At 33.3% G+C, this 12,657-nt stretch overlaps 1 protein-coding gene across 4 annotated transcripts in view; it reads left to right on the forward strand.

Annotated features, from left to right (window-relative positions):
- Positions 1 to 12,657, forward strand: part of TTC6 (tetratricopeptide repeat domain 6) — a 309,674-nt gene that overhangs the window by 99,593 nt on the left and 197,424 nt on the right. For all 4 annotated transcript variants that reach the window (XM_031952943.1, XM_031952946.1, XM_031952945.1 and 1 more), the window contains 3 exons: positions 835 to 939; positions 3,739 to 3,831; positions 7,516 to 7,584. In XM_031952943.1, the coding sequence (XP_031808803.1) occupies positions 835 to 939; positions 3,739 to 3,831; positions 7,516 to 7,584 (267 nt within the window). The remainder of the gene's footprint in view (positions 1 to 834; positions 940 to 3,738; positions 3,832 to 7,515; positions 7,585 to 12,657) is intronic.

Genomic DNA, 12,657 nt, shown 5'->3' on the forward strand with positions numbered 1-12,657 from the left:
TCTGTATAGGATAATTTAGATAAACTTTTACTCAGAAACACAGAGATAGTCTGAATAAAGTTTTTTAGATTATGTCCCAATTTATAATTTGTATATTTTTTGCTTTTACCTGGAATTCTGTATAAGTAGCACACCAGGCAATGCCACTATTAGTAGTCATTTGTTAACATAAGAATAATATATGTAGAACTAAAATGATGCTCTGCTCTGAAAAATTGCTAAATTAATTTTTAGCAGAGAAAACATTTCAGGGAGATGGGCTAGATTTGTTTAATATCAGAAATGTCTAATATTATTTATAACAATGTCTTCCTTGACAAAAATGATTAATGAATATTATTTTATCATGCTTAGTTCTAGGAAAGTCAGAAGAATTATTCTAGCTGAACTCAGTGCTTTTGGGACAGCTTGATGGAAATTCTTGTAACTATAAATGGTCTTGAGATTCTATTCTTCTTGGTTCTTGTGAGTGAATTTTAGCTTCTTGGGATTTTTTTCCCATGGCATTTGAAACACATGGCCATTTGGCTTGTTTACTTGTGGAAGCAAACTGGAGAATACTCTGGCTTTACATCAGACAGGGAGCCTGCCTATGATATAAAACCACCTACATCTTCATACCTGGGTCCTTAGAATTGTTAAATTTAAGGCCTTTGCAGCCTATCAGAAATAAACGAACTGATACTTGTTCTCACAGAGATCATGAATTTGAGTTCTTATAAAGGCCTTTCACAGGTCATGGAATCATAATGAATCTAGTTTTCCCTCTGTTTTGTGACTTGGAGAAATAGTGACAAAAAATTTGATTGTAATATATTTTGTTTTATTTCAAAGGTATCCATGTATCCAGGATCTGTGAAAATGTTTTGGGTTCCAGCTCCCCCAAAGTTTTCTGCTCCAGTCTCTCTTATAAGGCAAACCTTATACCCACAGTATGAGGTAATTAATATACTAAATAAATTCTCTTACTGCTTTGGAAACCATATCCCATGTGAATGAATATAATGAAAAGCATTTTCTCTCCATATATGTTAAAACACCAAAATTGAATACTTTATATTGTTTCTGGGTGGTTTTATTGTAAATCAACAAATAAGAAACAACAATCTTATCACAAGAAGTATAAGCTACAGAACTCTGTGAAAATTAATTTTTTTAAATGTATCTCTTGAGTGTTGATATTTTATCTATTTTCTCCTTATCTAAAGAACAGGATCAAAATGTTAGGGTTTTATGAACAGAATACTTTTTGGGGGCAGGTAGTTCAAAAATATTCAACCATTTGGGGTGGCTTTCCTAAGCTATCCTAAGATGGTCCTCATAAAATACATAAACTTTATTTTTATATTTGTATGTACTGAGGAGACAACCTATGAATTGCATTCAAAAGAGAACTTATTAAAAGTTACCTTTTAGCTACCATTTGGTATTGTAATAAATTTAAAATGACTACTATAGAAAAGAAAGTAAAATTTTGTTCTAGCTATCCAAATTGAAGTCCCTAATCAATTATGAGAAGATTTATTTTGCCTTTAAATGCTATTTAAAGATGATTTCAATTTCTGATAATCTATGTTTTCAAGGTTAAAAGTTTAAAAGATTTAGAGAGGCCTCATGAGAAAACTACATACTCATTCTTCTTATGTAGTAATATTTTGATCCTAAAACATGTCAATATAGGAAAACAAGGGATACCAATGAAACTGACATAATATCTAATTTATAACTGATGTGCAATTTCTTTGTGACCTAAGATAATTTATTTTGGGCTATTTCACATTATTATATTGCATATAAATGAGTAGATATCATCTGGCCAGCCCATTCATACTTAAAACTTAATTGATAGATTACTGCAATATGATCACAGCATTCAAATGATAAGTAATTTTCAATATGAATTCAACTGACATTTATATGTAGCAGAAATTATAATAGTCATTTTTGAATAATTAATTTAATACTATGCACTTCTGACCTTTTTATTACTTGGACACTGGAAGAAAAGAGTCATAAATTTGTAAAACAAGTTATCTCCAAGGCTGAGTATTTTCTCTTATGATGGCTTATTAAAGTATGCTGGATTGAGAAGACAAAGGATAAGTTTTGAAGGTGGTACGGAATTGAAAGATAAATGGAGAATAGTTCAAATGCTGGGAAATATAAATGCTGGGAAAATATAAAAGTGTAAACTATAGTTGGGTAAAGTATGAGTTGTAATTAGAACATTTGGGGGGAAAGTACTGAGAATTGAGAAGGTTTTTTCATTGATCTACATAGAGATGACATACTTTTCCATGGAAACATATTTCCCTATAATTTCGTTAGGTTAGTGATAGCTAGCCTGTCTTTGAATTAATGTCAAATTGTCTAAAAGAAAAAAGGAAAATAAATTAGGCCTAGATTCTAATACCCACACTGGATTTTTAAAATCAGTTTTAAATTTAGATTTCTTATGTTATATCCAACAATGTTTTAACTAATGGCTTCAAATCCATTAAGCAAGTACTTTATTAAAAATTAAGTATATAATCAGAAAATATATCTGAAAATTTTTAAGTAGTGAATTGAAAAAGATGCTATTAAAAGTATCCTTGGCTGAATAATTATAATCTTCACAATTATTTCTGCTTAGGAAATTACTTTGTAGTAAGTATATTATGGTTATCTAATAGATAAAATTATTAAAAAAAACAACTTGTAAGAAAGATTATAAAATAAAAATTTTAAATTAAAATGTTTAGATTGGTTATACATATCAGGTCTTTATTAACTTGCCTTAAAAAGGTATTTGATATTGTATTTTAGAAAGTCATAAAAAAGATATTCATACCTCACAGATTCATTAATTCAGCAAACATTTATTCACAAAATATTACTGGGGATTAAAGAGAAATATAGGCCACATCTTCTGGCTTATAGGCTATGACAGGGAGAGACTGGGGAAGACTCAGATTTGGAGTTTTATTTGGTTCCCACAGCTAAGCTATTAAGAAAGTACAGAAATATAAAAAGGGGAGAAAATCTAAAGATTGGACTTATAGCTTTTATCTCCTCTTAATTATTTTTCTTTCATGCTTATATAGCTTGTCTTCTTTCTAACAGGAGAAGGGAAGCATGTAGAAATTTAAACTTTGAAAACAGGAAATTGAAGCCTATGATGAAAAGTCAAAGGGAATATTAATATTAAAGCTTAAATATAGTTATAAAGAACCATTTTAAAAAGTTTAGAATTTGAAAGACAACTGAATTCAAAATTATTTTAAATGGGAAGTTATAGGCAGGAAATTATATATCATGGAAGAATAGGGCAAATAGAATAGTAGGCAAATTCAAGACTTCTCTCCACTCAATAGGTGTTCCTATACTGTAAATAAAACTTCTTTCATAGAGAATTTTTCCCTTTCTATGAAAAAATTTATTCTAAGATAGTTTTTCCATTTAGAAAATGTCATTTGGTTAATTATTTACACAAAAAAACACATTATTTTTTACCCTATTCCATTTCTTCCTCGCAAGCTCATAAAAATTTACCATTTCAGCTCATTCATTTATATTCTTCCTGTTCCTTGATTTTTGATCATGATTTCATCTCACTAAACTAGAAGCCACATTTTTCCTGACAATTTTGTGTTATAAAAATGAAGAAATAATCAACTCGGTTAATAAAGTGATCCCTATTAGAAAAGTATAGTAAACCATAAAATAAGCTCATCGAACTTTTTCTCTTTTTCACAGAGTAGTTGTACATTTAAATATGTGGTGGAAAAGCAGTTTTCTGAGAGTCAAGAGAGTTTTTTGTCAAAGAAAAGACATAAAAAGATTGAACTGGTATGTATAATTTATGGGAGAAAATTATGAAAATAATTTGTAGAAATATTTCACATAAAATTTAATTGGTTATTCAAAATAGTCTACATTTTCTAGAAACTACTACTTGGTCATGTTAATTCTTTAGTTGTTTGTGTTGTTAATTATTATTATTATTGCTATTATTAATATTGCTATTTGTAATGTTCTCTTCTCTAAAAATATAATCGTTCTCTGAGAGCAGGTTTCTTGGGGGGCTTTCTTAGAGGCCTATTTCTCTCCTTGGTTCCAAGAGCTCTTGCCGCTAGTCCTTTGCCTCTGCCTCTGCCAGCTTCCGGCTCTCACTCCCAATGTCTCAACCCAGCACAATGGTGGAATGTCAAATGGATCTGACTCTTCCTCCAAGAGAGTGGGCTTGTGGGAGCTGTGACTTGTGAATCTCCTCCACTGAATCCTGACTTGTGAATCTCCTGAAGTTTCTAGTTGGCTTGTGGGAGTTCCTTATATGTGATCTCTTAAAGGTGTGAACTCTAATGTGTGAACCAATGTGTAAACTCTCCCAAAAGTATGAACTCCAAAGGTGTGAACCAAGTACATAAGCATTATTTCTGTCAACTCTAGTGACTTAACACCTTGTTTCAAGTTCTGGCCCATAACAGCTATTATTAGCATTTTCTCATTCTTTGCACCCTTTTTGATGGAGTTCAGAAAGAAAGGTGAGTTACTATCCTGTTATTAGTCTTTTACATTTAATACTTTATGGATTATTATGTAAATGTATTAAAGAATTGGATGATTACAAGCACGTAGGTTTATCTTCAGTAAATTTACTCAAGTCATTTTCAGGACATCTTTAACAACAGAGAAGATCACAGTGATTACCTCATTCTGTTTCAACATAGTTTTAATTGCTTCTAGTAATTTTCTATATTTTGAAAGCTTTTTATTCCTTGTAGTTTTTTATTGTGGCAACATTTATCAAAAGCATTGTTCTTTGTCTTCCAGTTGATATGATAATGTTATATATATGTATATATATATATATATATATATACATATATATATATATATATATATATATAAAACAGTGCAGATTCCTCATAGAAACTCCATGAAATATCTGTAAAAGACACTTGATTTTAAAAAAAAAGAAAAAGAAAAGAAACAGAAGCAAATTCTTCTGTTCCTTCCAGAATTATAAAAGAAGATGGAAGGCACTAGAGGCAGAATACATTAGTGAAACTAGTGAGAATTTGGGTAAATAAAATAATTTGGGTAAATGTTAGGAAAGCCAGCATGATCTAGGGCAGGAGTGTCAAATTCAAACAGGCCCACATTAACAAAACAACAAATTAACATGATCTATGTTATATTATTTTCATTATTTTATTAAATATTTCCCAGTTGTATTTTAATCTGGTCCAGACCACACTGGGAAGTTTGGGGAGTTTTGCAAGCTACAAGATATTTCTGACCATGGATAAAGTGACCAGAAGCCAGCAAAGATTAGATTCCATAACACACTTATAGAATTGGCAAAAATGACCAAAAAATGAAGGGAGGATAAGCATACTAATAATACACTTGTAAAGTCTGTGCTGACTCTTCAGGTTATTCATATATATCCACATATGGTCACATTTAAATGCATCTCATGGAAAACATTGTCTCTAAATAGTATGATTTCTTAGTTGAGGGGAATGGGAGAGGTGGGAAAAAACCTTTATGTGGGCCACTCTGTTCTCCAGTCTCTTGAGAGTACCACCAAACTGGAATTATATCTATTTGCTCCTACTAGATACTTGTGGACCAGAGTATTACTGGTTCATAGCCAAAAGTCTGATCAATCTAAAGGGAATGGATGACCGCAATCTTATACTTGTACTTCTATGTTCCTTTCCACCAAATGTAATTATACAAAGAACCATAATAAATCATGAATAGTGAGTAAATTCATTTATCCAAGCAAATAACAAAAATAAGAGGTTTTAAAAATTAGAATATATATAAAAAGAGTGAGAATTATCTCTTTAACTCAGAAAGACATGAAATATAAGCTCAACCAAGAAAGGCCTTGATCTTACCAAATAAATTCCTTGAGTCTCTAGGAAGAGAGAAATAAAAAGCATGTTAAAGAGCTCACTTCCCTTATATGTCTGTCATTGCAGTCTGTGTCTTTCCCCTCTACATGACTGGATGTAATTTCTGAGAGAGGCAGGAATCACAAATCTGTTTCTCAAAAAAAGAATGAAGAATATTCTTTCTAAAGTTCTAATACCAACTCAACCACATACACATAATATCTATCACTTAACATTCTGTCCACCAATCTGGACTAATGCACATGTAGCCTACAAAATTCTCATAGAATGGCTTGAAACCCAATTTACATATTATATGGAGTTAGGCAGAATCAGGAGGATTTATATACATTGACTACAAAACTGTAAAGAAAAATAACTCTCATGAACTTAAGAACTTTGTGGCTTATGGATAGCATACTGAATATGGAATTAAGAAGGCCTGAATTCCAATTCTGCCTGAACTCCAGTCCTGCCTCAGATAATTACTAGCTTGGGCAAATTACTTAATTTTTCAATCTCATTTTTCTCATTTGTAAAACTGGGGTAATACTAGCATCTACTTGAAACAATTCCTTCTATAATGATGCTCTACTTGTGCTACAATTCGTTAAATTCTCAAGGAAATTAAATGGGTATACGTTAGTATGGAAATTTATCATCAGTTCAGATAAGATATTATCAGTTCAGAATTTATTATCAGTTCAGAAAAAATAGGTTTGTTTCAAGTCCTACCCCCCAAACATACACACACACAATCTGTGGGACCACTGGATCGCTCAGTGCTTGAAGCAATTCTCTATTAAAATCACAAGTTTGACCAAAACAACAACAAACTTACAACATATAAAAACAAAGCAAAACAAAAATTAATTCTTTTGTGATATTATATTAAGAGAGTTGCAAGAAACAGTTTCTCTTATGATGATTTTTATTTCTGCCACAGTTTGTTGAATTCTTCAAAGAAATTTGGGAGGTTGTATTGGTAATATGTTGCTCTTGTTGGTCTATTACTTTTATACTATGAAGCATTTTTTCCTCTATAGAACCTAGAAATCAACTGATTAAATTAATTAAATTATTCCGTAAGTGAAACATGTTGTTCCTTTTAACAAGTTTTTTTTTTTGAATAGACTAAAACAATTTTTAAAGTTTAAATATTTTTATAATGCCATTTGAGATCATCCACAAGAAGTATATTGTGGAAAATATTACATGAGATATTTGCATAACATAGTGCCTGGAACATAGTAGGTCCTATATAAATGTTAATTATTATTATTATTAAATATTCCATTTGTATTTAGAATTTATATATTAAGTAGATAAGAGCCATCTATGGTATAAAAAAATACAGACCTGGCCTTGGATTCAAGAAAAACTGGATTCAAGTTTGTCTCAAACATATTTTGGCTATGTGACCATCCTAGGCAAGTCATTAAATCTCTCAGTATTCTAGTCAACTTTCCAAGACTTTAAGTTACAGAGAAGATGTTAAGGGAATTTCCTCACCAGGATTTTCCTCATATCAATGAAATCACAGGTCCAGTTCTTGTTAAGTATCATTATATATGAGATTTCACATTTATGAGTCAGTTATATTTTTCATTTTATATTTTGATAGCCAAAGATGAGAGTCAGAAAAAGTAAATCTTTCTCAAATTTCCAGAAGATTACTGAAGGAGAAGCTGAGGTACTGTACTTTTTATTAAAGATTTCATAATATTTCCATGTGTTTTTAAGTTTAATTTTTTTTTACAATCGACAAAAACTGATTTTGTCTCATTTCTCTTCTTCTCCCTTCCAATACTCTCATCTCCAGTAAAAGAAAGAATGAAAGAAAAGGAGAAGGAAAAGAAAAATCCTTGTAACTTTTGTCAAGACTAAAGTAAAACACATTCTTGCCCTGACCATATCCAAAAATTATATGCTTCAGTCTTTACCTTGAATTAGCCACATCTCTCAAGAGAGATTCTTTATCATCTTTCTTCTGAAATTGTATTTGGTCCTTCTGTTGATAAGAATTAAGTTTTTCCAAGTTGTTTGTCTTTACAATGATGTTTCTGTATAAATTCTTCTCCTAATTACGCTCATTTATTATACGCTTCAGCAGTTTATTTAAATCCTTATAGGTTTTTCTCAAATCTTCCCTTTCATCATTTCTTAAAGTACAATAATATTTTAACACAATTATATACTGTAATTTTTTAAGCAAACCTTCAATTTAATCAAAACTTTAAGTTTCTAATTCTTAACCATCTCAGAAACAGCTTTATAAGTATGTATATAGTGAAATGGACAAAAGACTGGCCCCCTCATCCCTGGGTCAAGGGGCCTCAGGCTTATAGGAAAATGTTGCTTAAACTAAATTAAGGGAAGTGTTATGTTCAAACAGAATGCTTGCCTAACAATGTCAGACATGCTATAAGCTCCCCAGCATCCCCTTCTTGAGTGAGAAATCGAGTCACTGTTGTAACCTCAGAACAAGAATTGCTTATAAGCTTATCTCTATTTGGGTTCAAGTTGGATCTCTACTGAGAGTCTGTCCTGGCCCGTAATAAATGATTTCTAAATTACAAACACCTTGGCTATCTTGAATTTTATTGCCTGGGCTATTATTTCATTTGGAGATTCCCACCAAGATAAGCCTTTGGCTCAGTCTGATGGCCAGTCCCACTCCTTTGGAGGGGGAAAGAGGTTATGTATCCTAGGGAGTGGCCACTGAGAGATATTCCTCAGCCCCAGTTTCCAGAAATCTCTTTCTGCGGACCAGGAGAGTGAGACGCAAATTTTTGAATTTGGTGCAAAATTGGCACAGAGCATCCTAAAAGCCAGTTCTGATTGATAAGATATTGAGGGGGCCCTGCAGCTCCCTAACTATCCTGCAGCCACCTATCTAGTCTGGTGAGTACTCCTATATCTGTAGCAAGTGGGGTAAGAGGGACGCAGCGCTAAAGCCCCTTTGCCAACCTCCACAGGACTCCATGTGATGGTTCTGGGTGTCTAAATCTGGAAACATCTGGTCTGATCTGATTCTGAGTGCCTTTTTGAGGAACTCTTCTAGTTGTATGTGTTCTGTGTGTTATTTGTCTGTCTGTTTTTGTTAATTTAAGAGCTCTGTTAAGTTTTGAGAACAATGATTAAAAAATTTGGGAATTGGTTATTTGAAAATTTGCTTGTGATTTTAAACTTTTTAACCTGTTGTACTAATTTGTAAGTAAATAGAACTTGGCCATTTTAAACTGACAGGAAAGTTTTTCCCTTAAAGCACTTTTCAGAGCCTGCTAGAGTAGAGGACAATAAAACTTTATCTGATTGAAACTCAGGAAGAAAAAAAATTGATTAGGAACTTTGGGATGATTCTGAAAATTGTGAGAAATAATTTTGCTATTGCCTTTGCATGCTAGATCTGTTTATTCTGAGGATAAGATCTTGGAATTTGTTTAAATATTGATACTTTTATTACTAAAAAAGAAAAAAAAAGCAGCCTGATTTAGCTAAAGAGCAATACAATTCAAGCTCTGTCTGAACAGATAAGAGAGATGCTAATTGTAGTCAGACAAACACTCAGGCAGGAAAAAAAAAACCTGGAAAAAGTTTGATTTGACTCAGTTTAAATATTAACATTGTAAATTATGGTTTATGGAGTTATCTAGCTATTCAATATATTGTGAATCTTAAAAGTTTTGAAAGAGAACTGGAAAGAAGAATGCAGGTGATTTATGAAGGATTGGTTTGTAGGAACAAATAAAGGTTTGCATGATTTTAGGAAGTTAGAGAAAGGTTTTTGGCAGCATGAAGAAGAGGTGGGGGAGAGAGAAATGGGAAGAAGATCTTTTTTCTTCAAAGATAAAGATTCAACTCACCCACCCCACTCCCACACACACACAGCTTCCTGCTATTTTAGCAGTGGAGAGTCTAGTTAGGAAAGTTGTTGGAGATTGTTTAAGTATGTAGCATGAAAGGAGAAAGTTGGGAATCTGGTAGACTTGGGAAGAAACTGATGGGCTACATCGTGAGAAGGATTTCCATGTAAGAAATTGAGCAGGGAACCTGAGGAAATTTTTGTCCAGGAGTGCAGGAGTGGGGGAAGGATTGCCACATAGAATGCTCTCCTCCCCTCACCCCACTAAGTATGTTCCAGCCATTTTTTTTTAATCAAATTACTGCCAGTGCAGCAAACTGATTTAAAGGGACAGGCTTACTTTTAGGTTAATTGACTGAATATTTGTTTCTTGATACATAATGGTTTTCTTGTTTGAGGAATATGGTCATAAATGTGATCCATACTTTGGTAGGATTATTTCTAAAAGTTTAAAGAATCTTTCAGATTCTCTTATGTGGTATTTGGACATTCTGTTTAAGTTTTAAATTGATTGTAGTGGGTCATCCTGAGGTTATTTAAAGGGTCTCTGAAAATAAGAGTTTTTCTTTGTCCTTTTGAAAATGTTTCTGTTATGGACAATATGCAATTTGGGATATTTTTCTATGTATTGGGTATTTTAAAAGCAAACTAATTTGTATGTATAATGTTCACTTATGAAATATCTACTTGGATAATTGTTTAAGTTGTGAACTTATTGGGAAAAATTTCTTACTGTTATCACTATAAGGTTATGGTAAATATTTCTTTAGGATTTACCAGAAATTTGATTAATGGAACCTGTGATTGGAGATAAAATTTCTTGGGTTTATAATTAATTAATTAATGCTTTATGGGAGTTTTAAAGCTCCACTCTCTGACAGTTAATGGGACAATTTATTGGAATAAATATGGGTTAAAGCTATGTTATCCTGTATGTGCTGAAGGTTGAGTTTTGACTGCTTATGTTATGCTATAGTTAAGTTCTTGCAATTTTTCCTCCCATAACTGATTTCTATGGTCAGAGCAATGGTCAATAGAATTGCTAATGCAATTCAGTTATGTCATACCTTGCTGTTTTCAGTCTGATTATATGTAATCATTGTATCCTACATGCTTAGGCAAATAAGTATTTAGCTTGGTCATCTGTCTGTTCTTTAAAGTTTCTAAATGATAAGAGGACAATTAACAGTGGTCTGTGAGACTAACTGCTGTTAAAACTTGAGACTATAGCTGGTGCATGTCCTGTAAAGCAGTCATCTCTTCACATAGAAAGCTGCTAGCTCTTCACATTTTGCAGCAGTCTTGTGGACTAGTCTCTTTAGCTCAGACTGTTCTAACTTTATTTATTGGATTTGTGCCAAATCATGAATATTGACTTGCTTCTGAGACTTTGACCAGCTTTGATTGTCAGCACAGCACACACTCTGCATGGAATAAGAGCCTCTGACCATTTCTCAGCCTGCAGCAGTTTTTACATGAAACCATGGACCTTGCTTCTAGTGAACTTTGGACTGATATAGAGGACTTTGGGAATGGTTGATGAATGACTGTTAAACCTAGCCTGGGCTATCTGTTACTATGTGTTTAAGATTTGGGATGGGATTTGTTAAAACTGTGTAACTATTAATGTTATGTTTGATTAATTTTTAGGAAATGCTACTGTACTAGTCTGTTATGTATAGGGATTTTGATTCACTTTTGGGATTTCCATATGGAATGGTCATTTGATAATTTCTTTCCATGAGAAAAAAAAAGAGAGAAAGGGATAGAACATTGGGGAAACTGGCATATTTTTCTAAAAATGCCTGAACGAATAGGAACCCCTTATTCTGTCGGAATTGCCCTTGTGGACTCAGTTCTTGGAATTATTATTTTTTTAAACAACCAGAAATCAGACACCTGTCTTGGGACTGGCAATCTCTCTGATCTGTTTTTCCAGTCCTGTAACCCCAGTTCATTAATTAGTATTTCAGCAATCTCAAAGTTCCTTGTAGTTTGATATCAGGCATCTAACAGTTTGGGGTTTACCTGCCTTGATGATGGTCTAACTTTGCATAATGTGCTCTGCAATCTGATCCTTTCTGCAGCCCTGTCTGTTCCTCTGGGCAGGGACAGGTGAAGCTACTCCAAGCCTCACCCTTCTCCCATGGAGAGGGTTGCCCCTCTGAAAGGGCCTTGAGCCTTTGAGCCCTGCTGCTTTGTAAGTAGAGACTGAGTTAAGTGCCCAATGACTGCAGACCACCTAACTCACAGTGAACTATCCATCTCAAACTGTATTCTCTGGCTGAGATGGTGCCCCAACTGCAGAGGACCTGACATGTTTGCAACAGGAGCCTTTGTACTGCTGTTAACTCTGGGGTTATCAGAGAGAGACTTGTCCTTGCATTTTTTTCTTTTCTAGTTTTATTTTGGTTTATTTGCTTCACATAGGATTCAGAAGAGAGAGAGTGTGGAATGTTGTGCCACAGTCCTCTTTAATTGTCCTGACTCAGTTTCCCTAATTGGTTCTGCCTCAGTTTCCCTAAATTGTTCTGCCTCAGTTTCCTTAACTGTTCTGCCTCAATCCCCTTAGTTGCAAACCCCCCCTCTGGCTCATTAAGAATGAGGGCTACTTGCTCTAAGATTATAAATTGTTAATGTGAGACTCAAGATAAGGGGGAGTTCAGACTTCCTGGCTCCTATCAGAATCTCCAATGTCTCCCACTACGCTGTCAGAACAGATTGCTATTCCCACTCTCAATATTCTTGGTCTAACTCATATTCACCACTGGACACTTTGAATAGAGTCCTGTCCAATCAATCAAACTCTCCAATTAATAGGATGTTTGGAGCTCTCTGATCTCTACATTTGCCTTCTTAGTTCTCAGGTTGATGCAGACTCTAGTCTCATCACCGATTTAC

The sequence above is a fragment of the Sarcophilus harrisii genome, chromosome 2 (assembly GCF_902635505.1).
Source record: "Sarcophilus harrisii chromosome 2, mSarHar1.11, whole genome shotgun sequence".
Classification (NCBI taxonomy): domain Eukaryota; kingdom Metazoa; phylum Chordata; class Mammalia; order Dasyuromorphia; family Dasyuridae; genus Sarcophilus; species Sarcophilus harrisii.